The sequence below is a fragment of the Rhinolophus sinicus genome, chromosome 16, assembly GCF_057876585.1.
Source record: "Rhinolophus sinicus isolate RSI-liver-muscle chromosome 16, RSI-T2T, whole genome shotgun sequence".
NCBI lineage: Eukaryota > Metazoa > Chordata > Mammalia > Chiroptera > Rhinolophidae > Rhinolophus > Rhinolophus sinicus.
Window position 1 is genome coordinate 50,599,295 of NC_142516.1, and position 16,102 is coordinate 50,615,396.

Genomic DNA, 16,102 nt, shown 5'->3' on the forward strand with positions numbered 1-16,102 from the left:
ACGTTACATTACAATGATTCCTCAGAAACAGAGGCAAGATAAATGCACAATCCTGAGAACACAAATAACTCTCTATTTATCCCAGGCAAAAAACAAAAAGTCCTGCAGAGGACACACTACTTTCCCAGGACAGAATTATTTTCCAAGACAGTCTTGGGTATTTTAAGAGAAAACAAGTGACTAATTAAAAATGATTACAATTAACCTTCAGTATGTAAGAAATACCTACCTCGCAGTTCTTCAAAAGCCTGTTGTTTCTGTTCTTCATTACCGTACTGAATGTAACACTGGATCACACGAGTTGAATCATGCGCAAATGCAATCTGGAGGAAAAACAGACTTGGGCCTTTAGACGAAATCTCTGAAGATTTATGTCTTTATCATAGTGGTTATGTTCTATTGCTACGTCTTTCAGAATTCCTTGTTAGAAAAAAAGGTAGGGTCTTCATGGATAAAATTAAATCTAGGTTAACCGGGAGTACAAATACTTGCTTTAATTGTACAGAATGGCTTTCTCTGGTTTTGCTGCCTACAACATGGCATTGAGACAGGAATAGATTTAACCGTTTTGCAAGATTCTTACCATTACTAATTAAAACAAAACCAAATCAAACCAAACCTGTTCAATGAATATGCATGTCATATTTCTCATTTCTCTGAAAGTTCTTTTCGCTATACAGAATTTTCCAATTCAAAAATTCTGTTATTCTACGATTTTTAAAAAAATATAAATAATCTCAGAATGTTTGGCTGTGGCAAGCAAAGGTAAAATGTAAGATAGATTTAAAAGTCTTGCTATGTAAGTAAAAATATCTAGACACACATTATAAGTGAATCCCCCTATTACTCCGATTTTCATTATGATCACCAAACATATATCCAGTTATATTCCTAAAAATTTGTTGTATTTCAAATCTGATTCTCCAATCCATCTTCCCACCACAACTACTGAATGGATTAGATCTTCAATGAAGGACTTGATCAATTTTCTATAGCAATAACCACAATCAGCCATGCAAAATTATTTATTGTGCTATATTACCAGTCTACTTGAATAGTGCTTATTATTTGCTGCTCAGTCTGTCTTTAAAATTTTTGAATTCCAACAAACCAGAAGGTGAAGGTACACCTCCGAAGTCCGTGGATTTCAGAAGAATTTCCTTAAGGGAAATATGTGTAGACAGTTCTGATAAAACTCAAAAAACATTATTTTTAAATAAGGCTGTTTTGTGCCTATATTGATTACTTACTATATAACCAACGTACAGGCTTTAAATATAGTTTTCTCATTTAGACCTCAAAGCAACCTCAAGAGTGCGGCTGTTGTGATTTCCACTTTACAGAAGAGACAAGTTAAGTTTATGAGATATTAAGGAACTTGTTATTCCTATGGCCCTGGGAATGAAACTTAACTTAGTCTGAGTCTTAGATGTATGAAATGTGTAATAGGGATAATGACCTTAAGGGAAAGAAGACAACATATGCGTTGGTTAGTGTAATTCTCAGCAAACAGTAAATAATAAATAGACTGACACTGTCCGAAAGCCACTATGTTAAGCAGCAGAGTGAGCATCTGAACACCAGACTAACCGCCAAGTCCATGGGCATGTAGTAAATAATCCAAGGGCAACTAGGAAAGGATCTTGACTGTAAAACATTTATAAATTGAGGATAATAGACTGCTAGAGATGAGGAGTTCTTTTCTAAAATGATCTTGCTGGATTTGTACAAAAGCAGCAGCTGGGAACTTGCTATTTCAAGACATTATCCTTTAACTGCAATATAGTCTCTGGATAAACCTACCGTGTTTCCCCAAAAATAAGACCTAACCGGACAATTAGCTCTAATGCGTCTTTGGAGCAAACATTAATATAAGACCCGGTATTATATTACATTGTATTACATTACATTATATTATATAAGACCCAGTCTTATAGTAAAATAAGACTGGGTCTTATATTAATCTTTGCTCCAAAGGCACATAAGAGCTGATTTTCCAGCTAGGTCTTATTTTCGGGGAAACACGGTATGTACGTGTTTTGGCAAAGGCTGCCCCTCCAGAGTCCCCAAAACTACTGAGTCTATTATCTTAAGTGAACAGCCATTAAGTATTTATCCAAATACACGAGTCAACAGAAGTTTATTATAAAACAGTATTAAACAGCAACAATGAGAATTACTTTAGAACTCCCTAATCTATTATATTTTAAAGATCTTTGCATGTGTGTAAAAGCATGGAAGGAAAGAAAGTAGTCATGTTTGCATCACACACACAAAAAAGCCAGCAATTTAGAACATACAAAAGTATATGGAGTTCAGAGCAATACACTGTAATATATTATTGAACTAATACATTCAAGATAACTTAAAAGAACATCAATTTATTTTAAATCAATTATTTAAAAAATGACATAGCCAAATACTTAATGGTGTTTTTACAATTTCCAAGTAGTAAGTTCCCTCACTCTTAAATTTTTATTTAGTCAGTATCATAAAAGGTATCTGAAATTTTTAGCCAAATACATTTAAAAGAACAACAATTTCACTTGTCATGAATGGTCAGCTCCCTTATATTGAGAGTAAGTCAATTGCAATTGCCAAAATTGCAACTATAAGTAATGCCCTACTTACAGTTTTAATTTTTCCTTGAATCAACTTCTGCAAATCACTCATCAACTTCACTCTTTTTTCTTTGTCACAGTCTTTTCTATAAATGAGAATAAAAGAGGGAGGAAACGTAGCTTATGTGAAAGACATTATTTTAAACACGCAAAACTAAAAACCATTTCAGTGTATGCTCACCTAGTTCAGTATGATTTTCTTTTTGAAGCAGCAAACCTTTTGACATTAAAATTACTATTCCAGAGCAGCCAGAGAAAAGTAATTTTCTCAAAGGCAGAAACTCATCTCACAAGGTATAATTTCACGCATCAATCTAAATCTTAACAGCCAGAACTTCAGAAGTAAAGAAAATAATAAAACAAGTCCAAGATACCAAATACTTAAGTATCACAAAACCTAGCCGATAAGAAATTGTCCTTCGTTTCCTCAGAAATCTTTCAGGAAGGATGTCAAATCCAATTGAACTCTCATACAGTTTCATAAGCATATCTGCCACCATCCTAATGGTTCCACATATTTGTGCAATGGGCAGACATCCAGAGACGGATGCCTCTGCTGGAGGGTTATGAGGACTCCCCAAATAACCCAAGTGCTATGTCCTTTATTTTAGGAAATCTCACTGTTTACAACACACACGTTACTCTGCCTTCATCTCAAAGGGACTAATAAAGATGCCAGTAAGTAGCGTTACCTTCTCAACATCTCCCAAAGCTGCTTTGCCCGAACAACAATGTCATAGTTGGTTCTGTCACTAAGTTGTCTGCTTTGCTTCAGTTCTTTCTTCTTCTTTTTGAAATCATCCCATTTGGGTTTCTTGGCTGCTGAGTCTAGTCGTTATAGAAATTATTTTCAATTACATGTAACATTCTAAGTGCCATAAACATGTACAAGTCAGGCACACAGGGCAATTACTAATCAGGACCTATACTCATTGGGGAAACTAGAAGGGGGAAAATACCAGGAGCCAAAAGAAATGTACACAAGGGGACACTTCGGTCAACGTTGCTCAAGAAGTAGTTCGCCGTAATCAGAAGTGTCTGGACGCTGATGGTAACCACTTTGAGCACCTCTTGTAATTGCAGAAGTCAAACGTGACTTGTATTCATCTTTTGATACTGGTATATATTGAGCATTACAATTTTAATACAGTTTTCCTTTCTTAAAATGTGTATACATTTTTTTTGGCACCTTCTGTATTCTCTGTAAATATACTTTATTTCATTTTCTGTGCTGTTTATACATTTTAAATTTGATTGAAATCAACCAATCATTCATTCAACAGCTATTTATTCTTAAGAGGATACCTATTAAGAAACAAGGAAACTAAAAATATTATGAAATCACTTTAAAATTTTTAAGCACTTTTTCAATTGTAAAGTGAAATATGAAATACTACTTTAGAACTTTAAGTTCATTGGACTTTAGGTATAACCAGTTCTTAATGAAAAGAAGTATTAGTCCAAATCAAAACAAGAAAAACAGCAATTCACTATTCTGAGTGTTGTTATGTATTAAGTCATTTAATTCTTACAATAACTCTATTGTAAGGTGAGCACTATTTTTTCACAAGATGAGTTCTGGGGTAGACACATAAAGGAAAAAAACCTGCAAAATCTTACATACATGTAGAATCTAAAAATGTCAAATACACTGAAGCACAGAGTAGAACAGTGGTTACCAAGGGCAGGAAGGTGAGGGACACAGAAAGATGCTGGTTGAACCGTACAAAGTTATAGCTGTATAGGATGAGTAAGTCTAGAGACAATGTACAGCATGACGACTATCCTCAATACTGTACTGGATACTAGAACCTTGCAAAGAGTTCCGTACTTTATTACCCTTCCTTTTACATGGGGTAAACAAAATCACCAACCAGCTAAGTTCCTAGTTCAAGGTCACACAACTAGGAAATGGTAGAGTGAGGATTCAAACCCAGAGAGGACTCTGAAACTTTGTGTTCTGCTGCCTATTACTCACAACAATGCACAATCAAAATTTCTAAGTTCTTTACTGAGGAATTCTATGAAAGTCAAGTGTCTATTAGTGTTTTTTAAGTCTTCAAAAATCTAAATATTTTACCACTTGAATCAAAAATCCTGATGAGGCCAAACAAAGAACAACTCAATAATGTGTATTACTAACATGAGCATCCTGCAAAGAACCCTTTGGAGAATTAGTTTCTTCTAAATATCCCCCTTTCTCTGATTAAAAATACTCATTGTAAAAAACTTGGAAAACGCAAAGAACAAAATTCTCCTATAATCCCCAAAACTAGCTAATAACCATTAACATTTTATTTCCTTCTGGACTTTTTCCTATGCATGCTTTATATTACTCTAAAAAATTCAGACTCTACAGTCTTCACTTAAACATAATTACACTGTGAGTGTTCCTCCATGAAACTATATATTCCTTAAGACCATAATTTTTAATGGCTATACAATACCCTACGACATATTTATTCCCCTTACTGGCTTCTTACTTATTCCTGGCCTGGTAATAGAGGATTGCAGGCCAACAGAGTGCACATCTTCCATTAATATTAGAACATCACGTAGTATACCTCAGAGGGTAATAACAGAGCTCATTTAATTCTACAAACATTTGGGCACCACTGACATTATGCCATGCTAGGCTGAAGCAGATACCCCAATGTTGGGGATGTCTTGTACCCAATCCCCTCAGCTGATGCTATAAAAATATGAGAAAATAAAATCAGAGTTCCCTTTTGGGGTGTTAGGAACGTAACTCCTAGAGCAAAAGGAACCAGGCTACAGCATGGCAGGATCTTAATATGAGAATGTGTGTGTGTCTTTAAAATGCAGGGGCCAAGAATTCCAGCAAGGAAAGGAAGATTTTTAGGATTTATTAGAAAGGGTAAGAAAGAAGAGGTAGGAAAGAGAAGCTGAAAGAGAATCTAAGGGGTGTGGGGGCGATGGCAAGAAGGAAAAGGAAGATAAAGGGGTAATAACACTGGGGCTGGAGCATGAAAGGACCCTGTAAGACTAATGAGAAACAATGAAAAATTTCCTTGCCTTCCTCTCTCCCAACCTCCCAGTCTTAAGGCTGCTGTCCCTCTAGTGATAAGCCCCACGGAGAGTAGAGAGCGGAGACCAAGGCTAGGGAACTGGACTGAGAGGGCCCCATGACAGTGGTCGCAGTTGGCAGCAAAGGAACAGTGTTAGGATATGCCACGATGGAGAAAAAGAGAAGCGGAGACACCAGAGAAATTCTCATGATGCTGCAGAGAAGGTACATGTACGCCAAGCACAGGTAAGCTGGACACCAGTGCAAGACAACACATAAGAGGGGCACAGTGTCCAACAGACAGCAAAGCTCTGGGTTCGAAATGACCCCTGAAACATCAGGAAGAGATGAGCAGTTTGTTTCAATAGGAGCCATGCCAGTACATCCCGTCAGTTGGCAACTTGTCCTGAACCCATTAAAGTCAAATAGGCCATGTACACACTACACCTTCCCCGGAACTGCCTACTGGATCTGAGCCATCTGATGGGTTGACTGCATTAGAGTGGCCTACGCTCTGTAAGGAAAGGGCCTGTCTCTTGTTCACTAAGACACCCTTAGCCGAGGCAGGTATTTACCTGGACACACTGTGATTTTAGGCCGCTTCTATGCTGATTAGTCAGGGCCTGTACTTCACTGGTTGTCCATTTTCCCCCCATCTCCAAGCACAGTGCATGCAAAACTCAAATATTTGTTTGTTCAATAAATGATTGAATGAATAAATAAATATTAGCCTACAGAAAGCAAAGTTTTATTGGAATTCCTCTGTATGAAGCCATTACAACTTAGCTCAACTCCACAGCTAGGGTAATTCAACAAGGGCCTAGGACATAAGGAACTCGAAGCATCAAAGGACAATTCTGACCAGGAAGGATGCTTCCTGTTGTTTATTTAATCCCATCTCCTCCCCACCCCAAATGCTGCCTGTCAAGGAACAAGAATGGGAGGTGCCTAACAGATTTCTAGAGCCCTTGTGCATGGTGGTTCTGGCGGTGACTCAGACGGGACACAGCGTCCCCAAAAACTGTGCTGAAGGAATCAGTGCTTACCCTCACTTTTACTGTCCGGCTGAAATTTTCTCTTCTTGTTGAATTTATTTGCCTGCTGGAATTTATTCTTTGGTATTTTATCCCCTTGCTGCTTATTCTTGAACTGCTTCACACCTTTTTTCCCTGGTTTTGTGGCACCTTTCTCAAAGTTCTTAGGTGTGATTTTAAGTCCACCTTCCTTAACTTTTCTTGGGAACGTCTTTGAAGAACCAGAATCTAGTGACAACAATAAATAATTATTAGTTCAATGATCCTGAGCCTAGATCTCTTTTACCCACTGGGTTGCACTTGTTACAGAAAATTACACACTCTTTAGCGAAACATACTTTATCTTACTCTCAAATATGGAGCACGGTGGGATTTTAAAAATCAAAACAAAATTTAAAAACTTTCTCTGATTATAAAATTATAATACAGGTTCATTGTAGAAAACCTACAAAGTAGAGAAATGCGTAATAAAAACTATCCATAATTATAGAGATAACCAGTTGTCAGCTTGGTGTATTTGTTTTAAGCATAAAGTAGAGATGAGATATTATTTATATACCTTTATATTCTACTTTAATAACTTCATGTCATTAAAACCTTTACACATCATTTCCAATGGTTGAATAACATCACAGGAATGTAAGAAAATGAACACTTAAAATTTGTCTACCATATAGACAAATTAAATATGTTAATTTTTCAAACTTTCTAGTTTTAAAAGAAAGTATACAAAGCCTATAATAAAGTTATTTGACAAAAATCTTCCTTGGTCAACAAAGCTCGCAAATTAAATACCTAATAAATGATGTGAAAACTGCAACAACTATGCCCTAAGACTGCTGCTGGAAAAAAAAAATTACTTAGGAAACATTTAGTCATTTACACAGATCCCGACTTTTCTATTTTGCAATACTGACACCTGATGGAATAATATAGACATCACAATCAGAAATCTTGAAGACGAAAGTATTTGGCTTACTAGTAGTGTGTATTCATCAGCCACAATTTATCATGCATTTAAGTAAAATGTGGTGAATTCGTGTGACTAGTATGAGACAACAGTATCATTAGCTGACATTAAGGGGTCTTTCATGAGTATTACATCCCCCAATTATCCTAGCAATTTCTTAAACGTCTTAGTTTCACAGGGAACATGCAAACTCATAAACGTTAACATCCACTTTTTCTCTTATTTTAATCCTAATCCTACCCACCAATACAGACTGCAATCTGCCACGTGCCCCCTCATCCCACCAACCCCTCTCTTCAATTATAAGGACCAAAACAAGCACATGGGAAGCATATTTGGGTACAGCTAGCTTACCACTGTTTTTATGAAATCTGTTTTTTTCTTGTGACGTCTTTGTATTTTTCCCTGTAAATTTTTTTTTTCCTTTGACTTCCATCATAGCAACTCTGAAAAACAAAAACAAAATCCAAAAGGATCACTGGATTGCTCGCATGGAATAAGAGTCATTAAGTAGTCACTGCCACATTTAGTACCTGAGTTCACAGATGCAGGACAAATCACCTGGGTAACCACACAAATCCAGGAGCTACACAATCACTGCTTCTAAGATTTTAAAGTTGAAAATAAAATAAGCAACGCAAAAACTAAGAAAACACACACACACACAACCCTTGGCTAGTGTGTGATGTATTTGGAGGCAACATTTCAGCAATAGTACTGGCTAGAAACAGACCATTATTTACATTAAATGTGATACAAGTGTCTGTGTTTGTGTTTCTTATAACGTGGGAAGACTTCGTGATGAGAAACTGATAATATTACCATTTGATTTCTTGGTCTCTATCCAAAAAAGCCGGGAACAAACAACAGGTTGCACTTACCAAAAATTCAGATTTAATGAATGAATATTAAAGATTATCTACAAGTTCCCTATGTAATGCAATGGAGCTAAAACAAAGACTAGCTTCAAATGTTTCTTATTCTTTTAGAGGCAACCCAGTACTTTTCAGTGACCTCCAAAAGATTATGTTTAAATATTTAATATTTCATTTTAAGGAATCCGCCTACCAGCTCACTTCTGGGTAAGGGACCCCATGGTGCACAGGGCAGACCACAGGTAACCCCTCACCTACCCAAGGCTCCTGAAAACAGAATATATCAGGGGCAAAAGCCATGTGGTTATTTCTCAGCTTTCCAAAATTGTATATTCAACTCATTTCTAAATTTCTAAAGTTGACTCTCTAACGTAGATGTTAGTATTTCTGTGACAGTTTCTCAGTCTTGACTCATCTTTCATGACCGAGACACTTCTGAAGACTACGGTTAGGCACTTGGTCGAATAGCCTTCATTTGGATTTTATTTGGTATTTTCTCACTATTAGACTGGTATTATGGATTCTGGGGGAAGAATACCAGAGCTGAAGTGCCCTTGACATCACATCATATTACAAGGAACATGATACCAGCATGACTGCTGATACTAACCATGATCAGATTAATGTTTGCCAGGTTTTTCTAAAGTTACTATGCTTCCTTTCCATAATCTATTTATTAAAAGCAAGGCATTAAGTTCATCCCAAACTGAAGGGGAGGGAAGTGAGCTCACTTTGTAGAGAGAGGGGTATTCAAGAATTTAAAATATGTATTTAGGGGCCGGCCCAGTGGCTCAGGTGGTTAGAGCTCCATGCTCCTAACTCCGAAGGCTGCCGGTTCGATTCCCACATGGCCAGTGGGCTCTCAACCACAAGGTTGCCAGTTCAACATCTCGAGTCCTACAAGGGATGGTGGGCTCTGCCCTCTGCAACTAAGATTGAGCACGGCACCTTGAGCTGAGCTGCCGCTGAGCTCCCGCATGGCTCAGTTGGTTGGAGCGCGTCCTCTCAACCACAAGGTTGCCGGTTCGACTCCTGCAAGGGATGGTGGGCTGTGCCCCCTGCAACTAGCAACGGCAACTGGACCTGGAGATGAGCTGCGCCCTCTACAACTAAGACTGAAGGACAACAACTTAAAGCTGAACGGCACCCTCAACAACTAAGATTGAAAGGACAACAACTTGACTTGGAAAAAAGGCCTGGAAGTACACTGTTCACCAATAAAATTCTGTTCCCCTTCCCCAATAAAAACCTTTAAAAAAAAGAAAATCAAGAAATTAAAAAATATACATGTATTTAAAACCAGCATAACGATTAATACTTTGGCTGATATATTTTGAGATTATGCAACACTGTGTCTCTCCCACGGATTTTAGCATTCTCCAGTGAATCTTGCCTGCAGCAGTAACTGTGGTGCTTTAATGGTGACTTTCTATTTCCCTCATTACTTCTACCTCTTATTATTTTGGATTCTTCTGTAGGGAAAATTTGCTTCTTCCTCATGTATGTATTTAATCATTTATTTACATCAGTAGGATCTCACAGATATTTTACTATTGAGGTTATAACTGAATACTGTCATTATTTTGTTGCTCAAATTGTTCTCACTTTGGCCAGTGGGAAATTTTTCGTTCCTGTGTCCTTTTGACAAGCCCCATCTTTTTTTTCAGCATGTCCTTACTTCCTGGCACTTGTTCCAACTTAATCTTCTATTTTCCCTACAGTAGCCTTGAAATCAGCAATTTAGCCCAGAAACCATGGTTCCTTTTACCGAGAATGGTACTAAAAAAAACCAGGATCTGAGAGCTAGCTTTGCTTGCTGTCACTGCTTCTAGGCCTTTTCAGGGCTAATATATGTGTGTATACTAACCTATGTGTGCACACAAACCTGTATTTCTCTACCTATTACCTAAGTTCATACTAATGTCTCCAACTCTAATGCCACACGGTTCACGCTCGTTTTCCTCTCTTGCTTATGTGTCAGTTCTTTCTCTGACAGTGAGACACCTGCCTCCCAGTAGCTACAATCTGTGTATTGTTCAATCCCAGCACACGTGTACTTTCAGAATTGCTAACTTGCACCTCCATGAGATACCAATTTACCAACTACAGTACAGTGTTTATTTAGTTTTGTTTTTTCCCCCTCACATAATCCATTCAACAGTTTTCCAGTTACTTAGGTTAATTCTTTTCCCACTATCTTTTCAGTGAGGTTATTTTATATGTTTGTACCAGTTAGGTTCATTTTGTCACAGTCTGCGTTCCATTCCCAGATATGTGGGTTGACTTATTTTTCCATCTGCACAGTCAAGGTCACTGTTTTTGGTGTACAGGGCTGACCTAACATACGCAGTCATTTATCCTCCACTACAGCACCTTACTGCTGCGTAACCCAAAAAGTCCCCCATGGAGCCCCTCTGCAATTATCCTCTCCTGGCTCCCCCCAGCAAGCGCTGATCCCATCTGTCTAGTTTTGTGCCTTTTCAAAACAGTCATACAAATGGAATCAGGCAATATATAGCCTTTTGGGTCTTGCTTCTTTCACTTAACAAAATGCATTTGCTTGGGAACCCTGTACCTTCAGATCCAACCATCACTTTTGTGTCTCTCAGATTTCTCTCTTCCCGTTTCCTCTATTATCTCATTCAGGCTCTGTATCTCTTGCTCAGATTGTTTTTTGCTGTTAGATCCAATTTCCTGTGTTCCACTCTGCTGCTGCTTGATTAATCATCTATTAACACACCCATTTCATGTCATTTAACTGCTTAAAATCTTCAAAACTTTGCCATGGCCTACAAGGAAAAATTTCAAACTCAGATTAGCATTCACAGCCATTCAAAATTGGGTCCTAACTTACCCCCAACCCACATACCACACTGGAAACAAACTTACTTCCTCACTATTCTTCTTTAGGATCCAAACTTTAAAGCGATTCTATCAATATAAATCCTACCCATCCTTCAAATACAGCTTTGATGACAATTTCTTATAAATTCTTCTCCATACACCTCTCCTCTTTCCCAAACGACGCTCCCTCTTATTCCTATGGTACATTGTTTTTTTAAATGCATACTTTCTTTTTTTTTTTTCATTTTATTGGGGAAGGAGAACAGGACTTTATTGGGGAACAGTGTGTACTTTCAGGCCTTTTTTTCCCAAGTCAAGCTGTTGTCCTTTCCATTTTAGTTGTGGAGGGTGCCATTCAGCTTCCAGTTGTTGTCCTTTCAGTCTTAGTCGTGGAGGGCGCAGCTCAGCTCCAGGTCCAGTTGCCCTTGCTAGTTGCAGGGGGCGCAGCCCACCATCCCTTGTGGGAGTCGAACCGGAAACCTTGTGGTTGAGAGGACACACTCCAACCAACTGAACCATCTGGGAGCTCAGCGGCAGCTCAGCTCAAGGTGCCCTGTTCAATCTTATTTGCAGGGGGCACAGCCCACCATCCCTTGCAGGACTCCAGGAATTGAACCGGCAACCTTGTGGTTGAGAGCCCACTGGCCATGTGGGAATCGAACCTGCAGCCTTCGGAGTTAGGAGCACGGAGCTCCAACCGCCTGAGCCACCGGGCCGGCCCCCTATGGCACATTTTGATGGGCTTCTTATAATTTAACACTTTGGACTTGAAATGTATTGACTACCTACACACTGTACTACAAAGCTATTGGGTTGGATAAAAAGAAAAAGTGTGGTATGCTAGAGGAGACAAGCAGTAAACTACAACACAACGCATTTAAGCCTTATAACAGTGTATATAAAGTGTCCAGGGGGCCACAGAGATGAGAGCTTAACTGTGCCTTGTGAAGGGAAATAGCAGAGATTTCCTAGAGACAGAGGGACATGTGACTGATCTTTAACTGCTCTCAGCAGACTTATCACTGTGCTGTGAAAGTAGTAAACATTGAATACCTAACCTGTTGGCATTCCTCGTCTTCCTCCCTCTCCACGTCTCTCTAGGTGACCTCATCCAATCCAATGGCTTTCTATACTTTCTCTATTAGGATTATCTCCTTGGGCTCCAGACCTGTGTCTAACTGCCTACCTGCCACCTCTGGTTATGTGTCTAACAAGCACCTTACACTTAGTAAGTCCAAAACATTAGTCTTTACTTCCACTCCAAACCACACCCAAACATCCTCATCTTTTCCCCACCCCATTTTTCCCCATCTCAGCCAATGGTACATCATGCGCTTCTCTGCTCAAGGAAGAAACCTAAGATTTATCTATGACATTTTCTTCTCTCTTGGGCTACATTCACTCCTTCAGTAATTCTTCAATCCCCTTTAAAAATACCCCTAACCTTCCAATTTTGATCTCCACTCCTACCACTGGAATCCAAACCATCAATAGTTTCCAATTACATAATCAATAATAATCCAAATTATAGTTTCTAAAGACAACCAGGACCTATCACGTTTCTCTCTTGCTTATAAGCCTTCACTGTTTGCTAAACATGGGAATATTTCCCCATTGTAGAGAAAATCTAAACTTCCTTACCAAGGCCTTAAAAACCCTAACGGACCTCGAACCACTTTACCCCTAACTTTACTTTTTACTTCCGTACACCTAGTTCACTACACTGGTCCCCTTTCTACAGCTCCCACCTGAGAAACAACCCAAGTTACTGCTTCCGCGCAGTTTCCCCTGGGCTTCCAGATTTCAGGGTAGCCTCTCGTCATGCTTTGGGTCTCCGCTTACAAGTCACTACTTAGGACTCTCCCGTTCTCTATCTCAGCACCCAGTCCGTTTCCATCCCAGCGCTCATAACTTGCAACCGCACGAGTACATTCAGGTTGTAACCTGGGCACCTAGCACTGACGAGGCGTACCGCGGTTCTCTGTCAAACGTACAACCTAAAGGCTGAACGCAACCAGCACAGGCCCGGATTTTAGAGCGTGAAGGTATTTCAGGTGAACCCAGCGCTCCCAGAGCAACGCGGCAGGAAGGTGTCGTAAACCCGCCCTCATCGCCAGGCTCCCCGTCAATCACCAGACTTCCCCAATAGAAAAGTCCACAGCACGTTGCCCAGCGAGTGACAGGTGTGAACACCTTCTCCACCCTCTCCGGCCGCCCCGAGAAAACTCTCCCCCTCCAGCGATCCGCCGGGGCGAACCTCTCCCAAGAGCGGAGCCCAGGGCCGCCGCACTCACCGCGCACGTGTGGCCCAGGCAGGCGCAGGTCCGGCTCCGGCCGCCGCTTCCGCTTCCTCCCCTAGCCCCGCCCCTAGGCCCTCTTTTCTTTCTTCTTCCGCCGCGGAGCTGGGGTTAAGGGGTGGGGATTAGCGACTTCGGCCTTTCGATTGGTCCGCTTCTATTCGTTTTCATATAGAGCCATGAAGGGTGAGCCACACGCGGGTTTTGGCCCTTGAGAGGATCCGTCGGGCGCGGAAGTGTTAGCGGCTCTGGAAAGTGACGTTATTAACCCTGTCGTTTCCGCGCCGGGAAAGAGAGGCTTCTCGCGAGGGCTACTTGTTGAAGCCGAGACTTGGTTGGCGCGGTTAATCCCGTAGCCTGAAATACTACTAAAATAGTTGAAGTTTTTTGAGTGAGTGCTGTTGATTTCCATCCTCTGTGGCAGTCTAGCGTGGAGGATAAAAGGGATATCTCGGGAGTTGGTTTCAATTGTAATCCCGGTTTTTTCCTCTTGCTAGCTGTATGGCTTTAGGCAAATGACTCAGTTTCTCTGAGCCTTGGATACGTGATCAATAAAATGGAGATAGCTGAGTCATGCATGGAAAGCGCTTAATTCAGTGAATGATCGTGATGAGCGCTCAACAAATCTTTGCCATTTTTGACCTCTGCCTATTCCTCTAGACTGCATTTATTCCATTTTCATCTTCAGAGAACGAGACTGTAGTTAGGAAACCATACGATGAAACTGACGCCACAGATGTGGTCGTGTCAAACAATAGAATTTATTCTTTTTTTTTTTTAAATTAAATTTATTGGGGTGACAATTGTTAGTAAAATTACATAGATTTCAGGTGTACAATTCTGTATTACATCATCTGTAAATCCCATTGTGTGTTCACCACCCAGAGTCAGTTCTCCTTCCATCACCATATATTCGATCCCCCTTAACCTCACCTCCCACCCCCCACCCCCCAGAATTTATTCTTTGACACACTGAAGAAGTCAGAATTGAAACTGTTGGCAAGGTTGTGCACCTTCCTAAGGTTCTGGGAGAGAATCGTTTGCCCCTTCCAGATTCTGATAGTTTCCAGGCGTTACTCAGCTTGTGGCTGCGTGACTCCAATCCCAGCCTCTGTCTTCAAATGGACTTTTCTAATGTGTCTTCTTATAGGGATATTTGTCATTGAATTTGGGCCCCACTGGAATAATCCAGGGTGATCTCATATAGAGGTCCTTAATTATCTCTGTAAAGATCCTTTTCCCAAATAAGGTCACTGTCCTAGGTTCTGGGGGTTGGGACACTGACATCTTTTGGAGGGCCACCTGGGAAGTTGAGGAATTGGGACTTGATCACAGGTGTGTCAAGCATCAGATTTTACCGTCTTCCCAATCATACTATTTCTGGCTTGAAACTGGTTATTCACTAAACTTGAGGGCAGAGCCATGTTTATTTTCCAGGCACCTATCCCACTGCTCAGCACATAGATGTTTGGTAAGTACTTACTGTCTCCCTTAAGTATTATGTTTGCATTTCATCTCATTTAAGTCTCATGAGACTTAAGTACGTCTTTTACCCTCATTTTACGCAGCTTTGATCCAGTGAGCCTGACTCCAAACAACATGGCTGCCTCTGGACTGGTTTCTCCAATCCATTAATTCTCCAGTAAATGCTCAAGAGGAGAGAATAAGAGGAACAGGAATTACTAGAAGTACATCAGCAGAGCCTGTTAGTCAAATAGTATGCTACGTGCTAGTCCAAAAAAAAAAAATAATAACTTCACAAAAACACCCTACCACACAAAACCTGAGCGGGATATATTTGTATTTTCCAGGTCGCAGATAGTAGCATCCCGTATCCTCTCAGACAACCATATAGCTGAAGTAAACATATACATCAAAACCCTACTTATTCATTTGCCTTTTCAGCAAGGAGAAAAAAGTTATCACATATCAAAGTCCTAGATTATTATTAATAATGTTATTTATCAAGTCTCTTTTGCTGAAAAAGGGGATTCACTTGAGTGCTTTATTTGTTTGGAGTGAGTTGAAAGTATCATGGTTTTTTGTAGAATAGCAACAAAGTTTATCCTGTAATTTTGCAGTTAACCAAATTAAACCCATTAATTCTTCAAATATCTAATAATCTAAATGTTGAGCATTATGTATATTCCTAGAAGCACGAAATGTTCTTCCTAAGTGATATAGCATACAATTTAATCAGAGCAACTAGACTTGTACACATCCAAGAGGTTTCTAACAATGTAATTAACAAGACTGGCCTTGGAATCACAGGAATCGGGCTTAGAATCCCAGGTCTGTATGACCATGGACAAGACAGTTAATTTGTAGAGGCCTCAGTTTCTGCACATGTAAAATGAGTGAAACAGCACTTACCTGTTGGGAGCTACTCTGACTCAAAAATGATAACTGTAAAGTTATTAGCCAACAGTAAAT

At 39.8% G+C, this 16,102-nt stretch overlaps 1 protein-coding gene and 1 long non-coding RNA gene across 8 annotated transcripts in view; one reads left to right on the forward strand and one right to left on the reverse strand.

Moving 5' to 3' along the window:
* Positions 1 to 13,798, reverse strand: part of PUM3 (pumilio RNA binding family member 3) — a 56,823-nt gene extending 43,025 nt beyond the window's left edge. For 5 of the 7 annotated variants that reach the window (XR_016019133.1, XR_012495725.2, XR_016019134.1 and 2 more), the window contains exons 1-6: positions 13,667 to 13,798; positions 8,008 to 8,099; positions 6,696 to 6,911; positions 3,314 to 3,449; positions 2,632 to 2,707; positions 230 to 323 (exon numbers count right to left, since the gene is read on the reverse strand). Coding sequence is in view for 3 of the 7 variants with exons in the window: in XM_074330498.2 (XP_074186599.2) it covers positions 230 to 323; positions 2,632 to 2,707; positions 3,314 to 3,449; positions 6,696 to 6,911; positions 8,008 to 8,092 (607 nt within the window). In the remaining 4 variants the exon portion in view is untranslated. Of the gene's footprint in view, positions 1 to 229; positions 324 to 2,631; positions 2,708 to 3,313; positions 3,450 to 6,695; positions 6,912 to 8,007; positions 8,100 to 11,103; positions 11,127 to 13,344; positions 13,602 to 13,666 lie in introns of those variants that run through there. The other 2 variants (XM_019730026.3, XM_074330495.2) reach the window with 2 other exon arrangements.
* Positions 13,799 to 14,627: 829 nt separating this feature from the next.
* Positions 14,628 to 15,866, forward strand: LOC141571340 (uncharacterized). The gene is made up of 2 exons (XR_012496102.2): positions 14,628 to 15,140; positions 15,238 to 15,866. It is a non-coding gene; the product is annotated as an uncharacterized LOC141571340 (long non-coding RNA).
* The last annotated feature ends 236 nt before the right edge of the window (positions 15,867 to 16,102 follow it).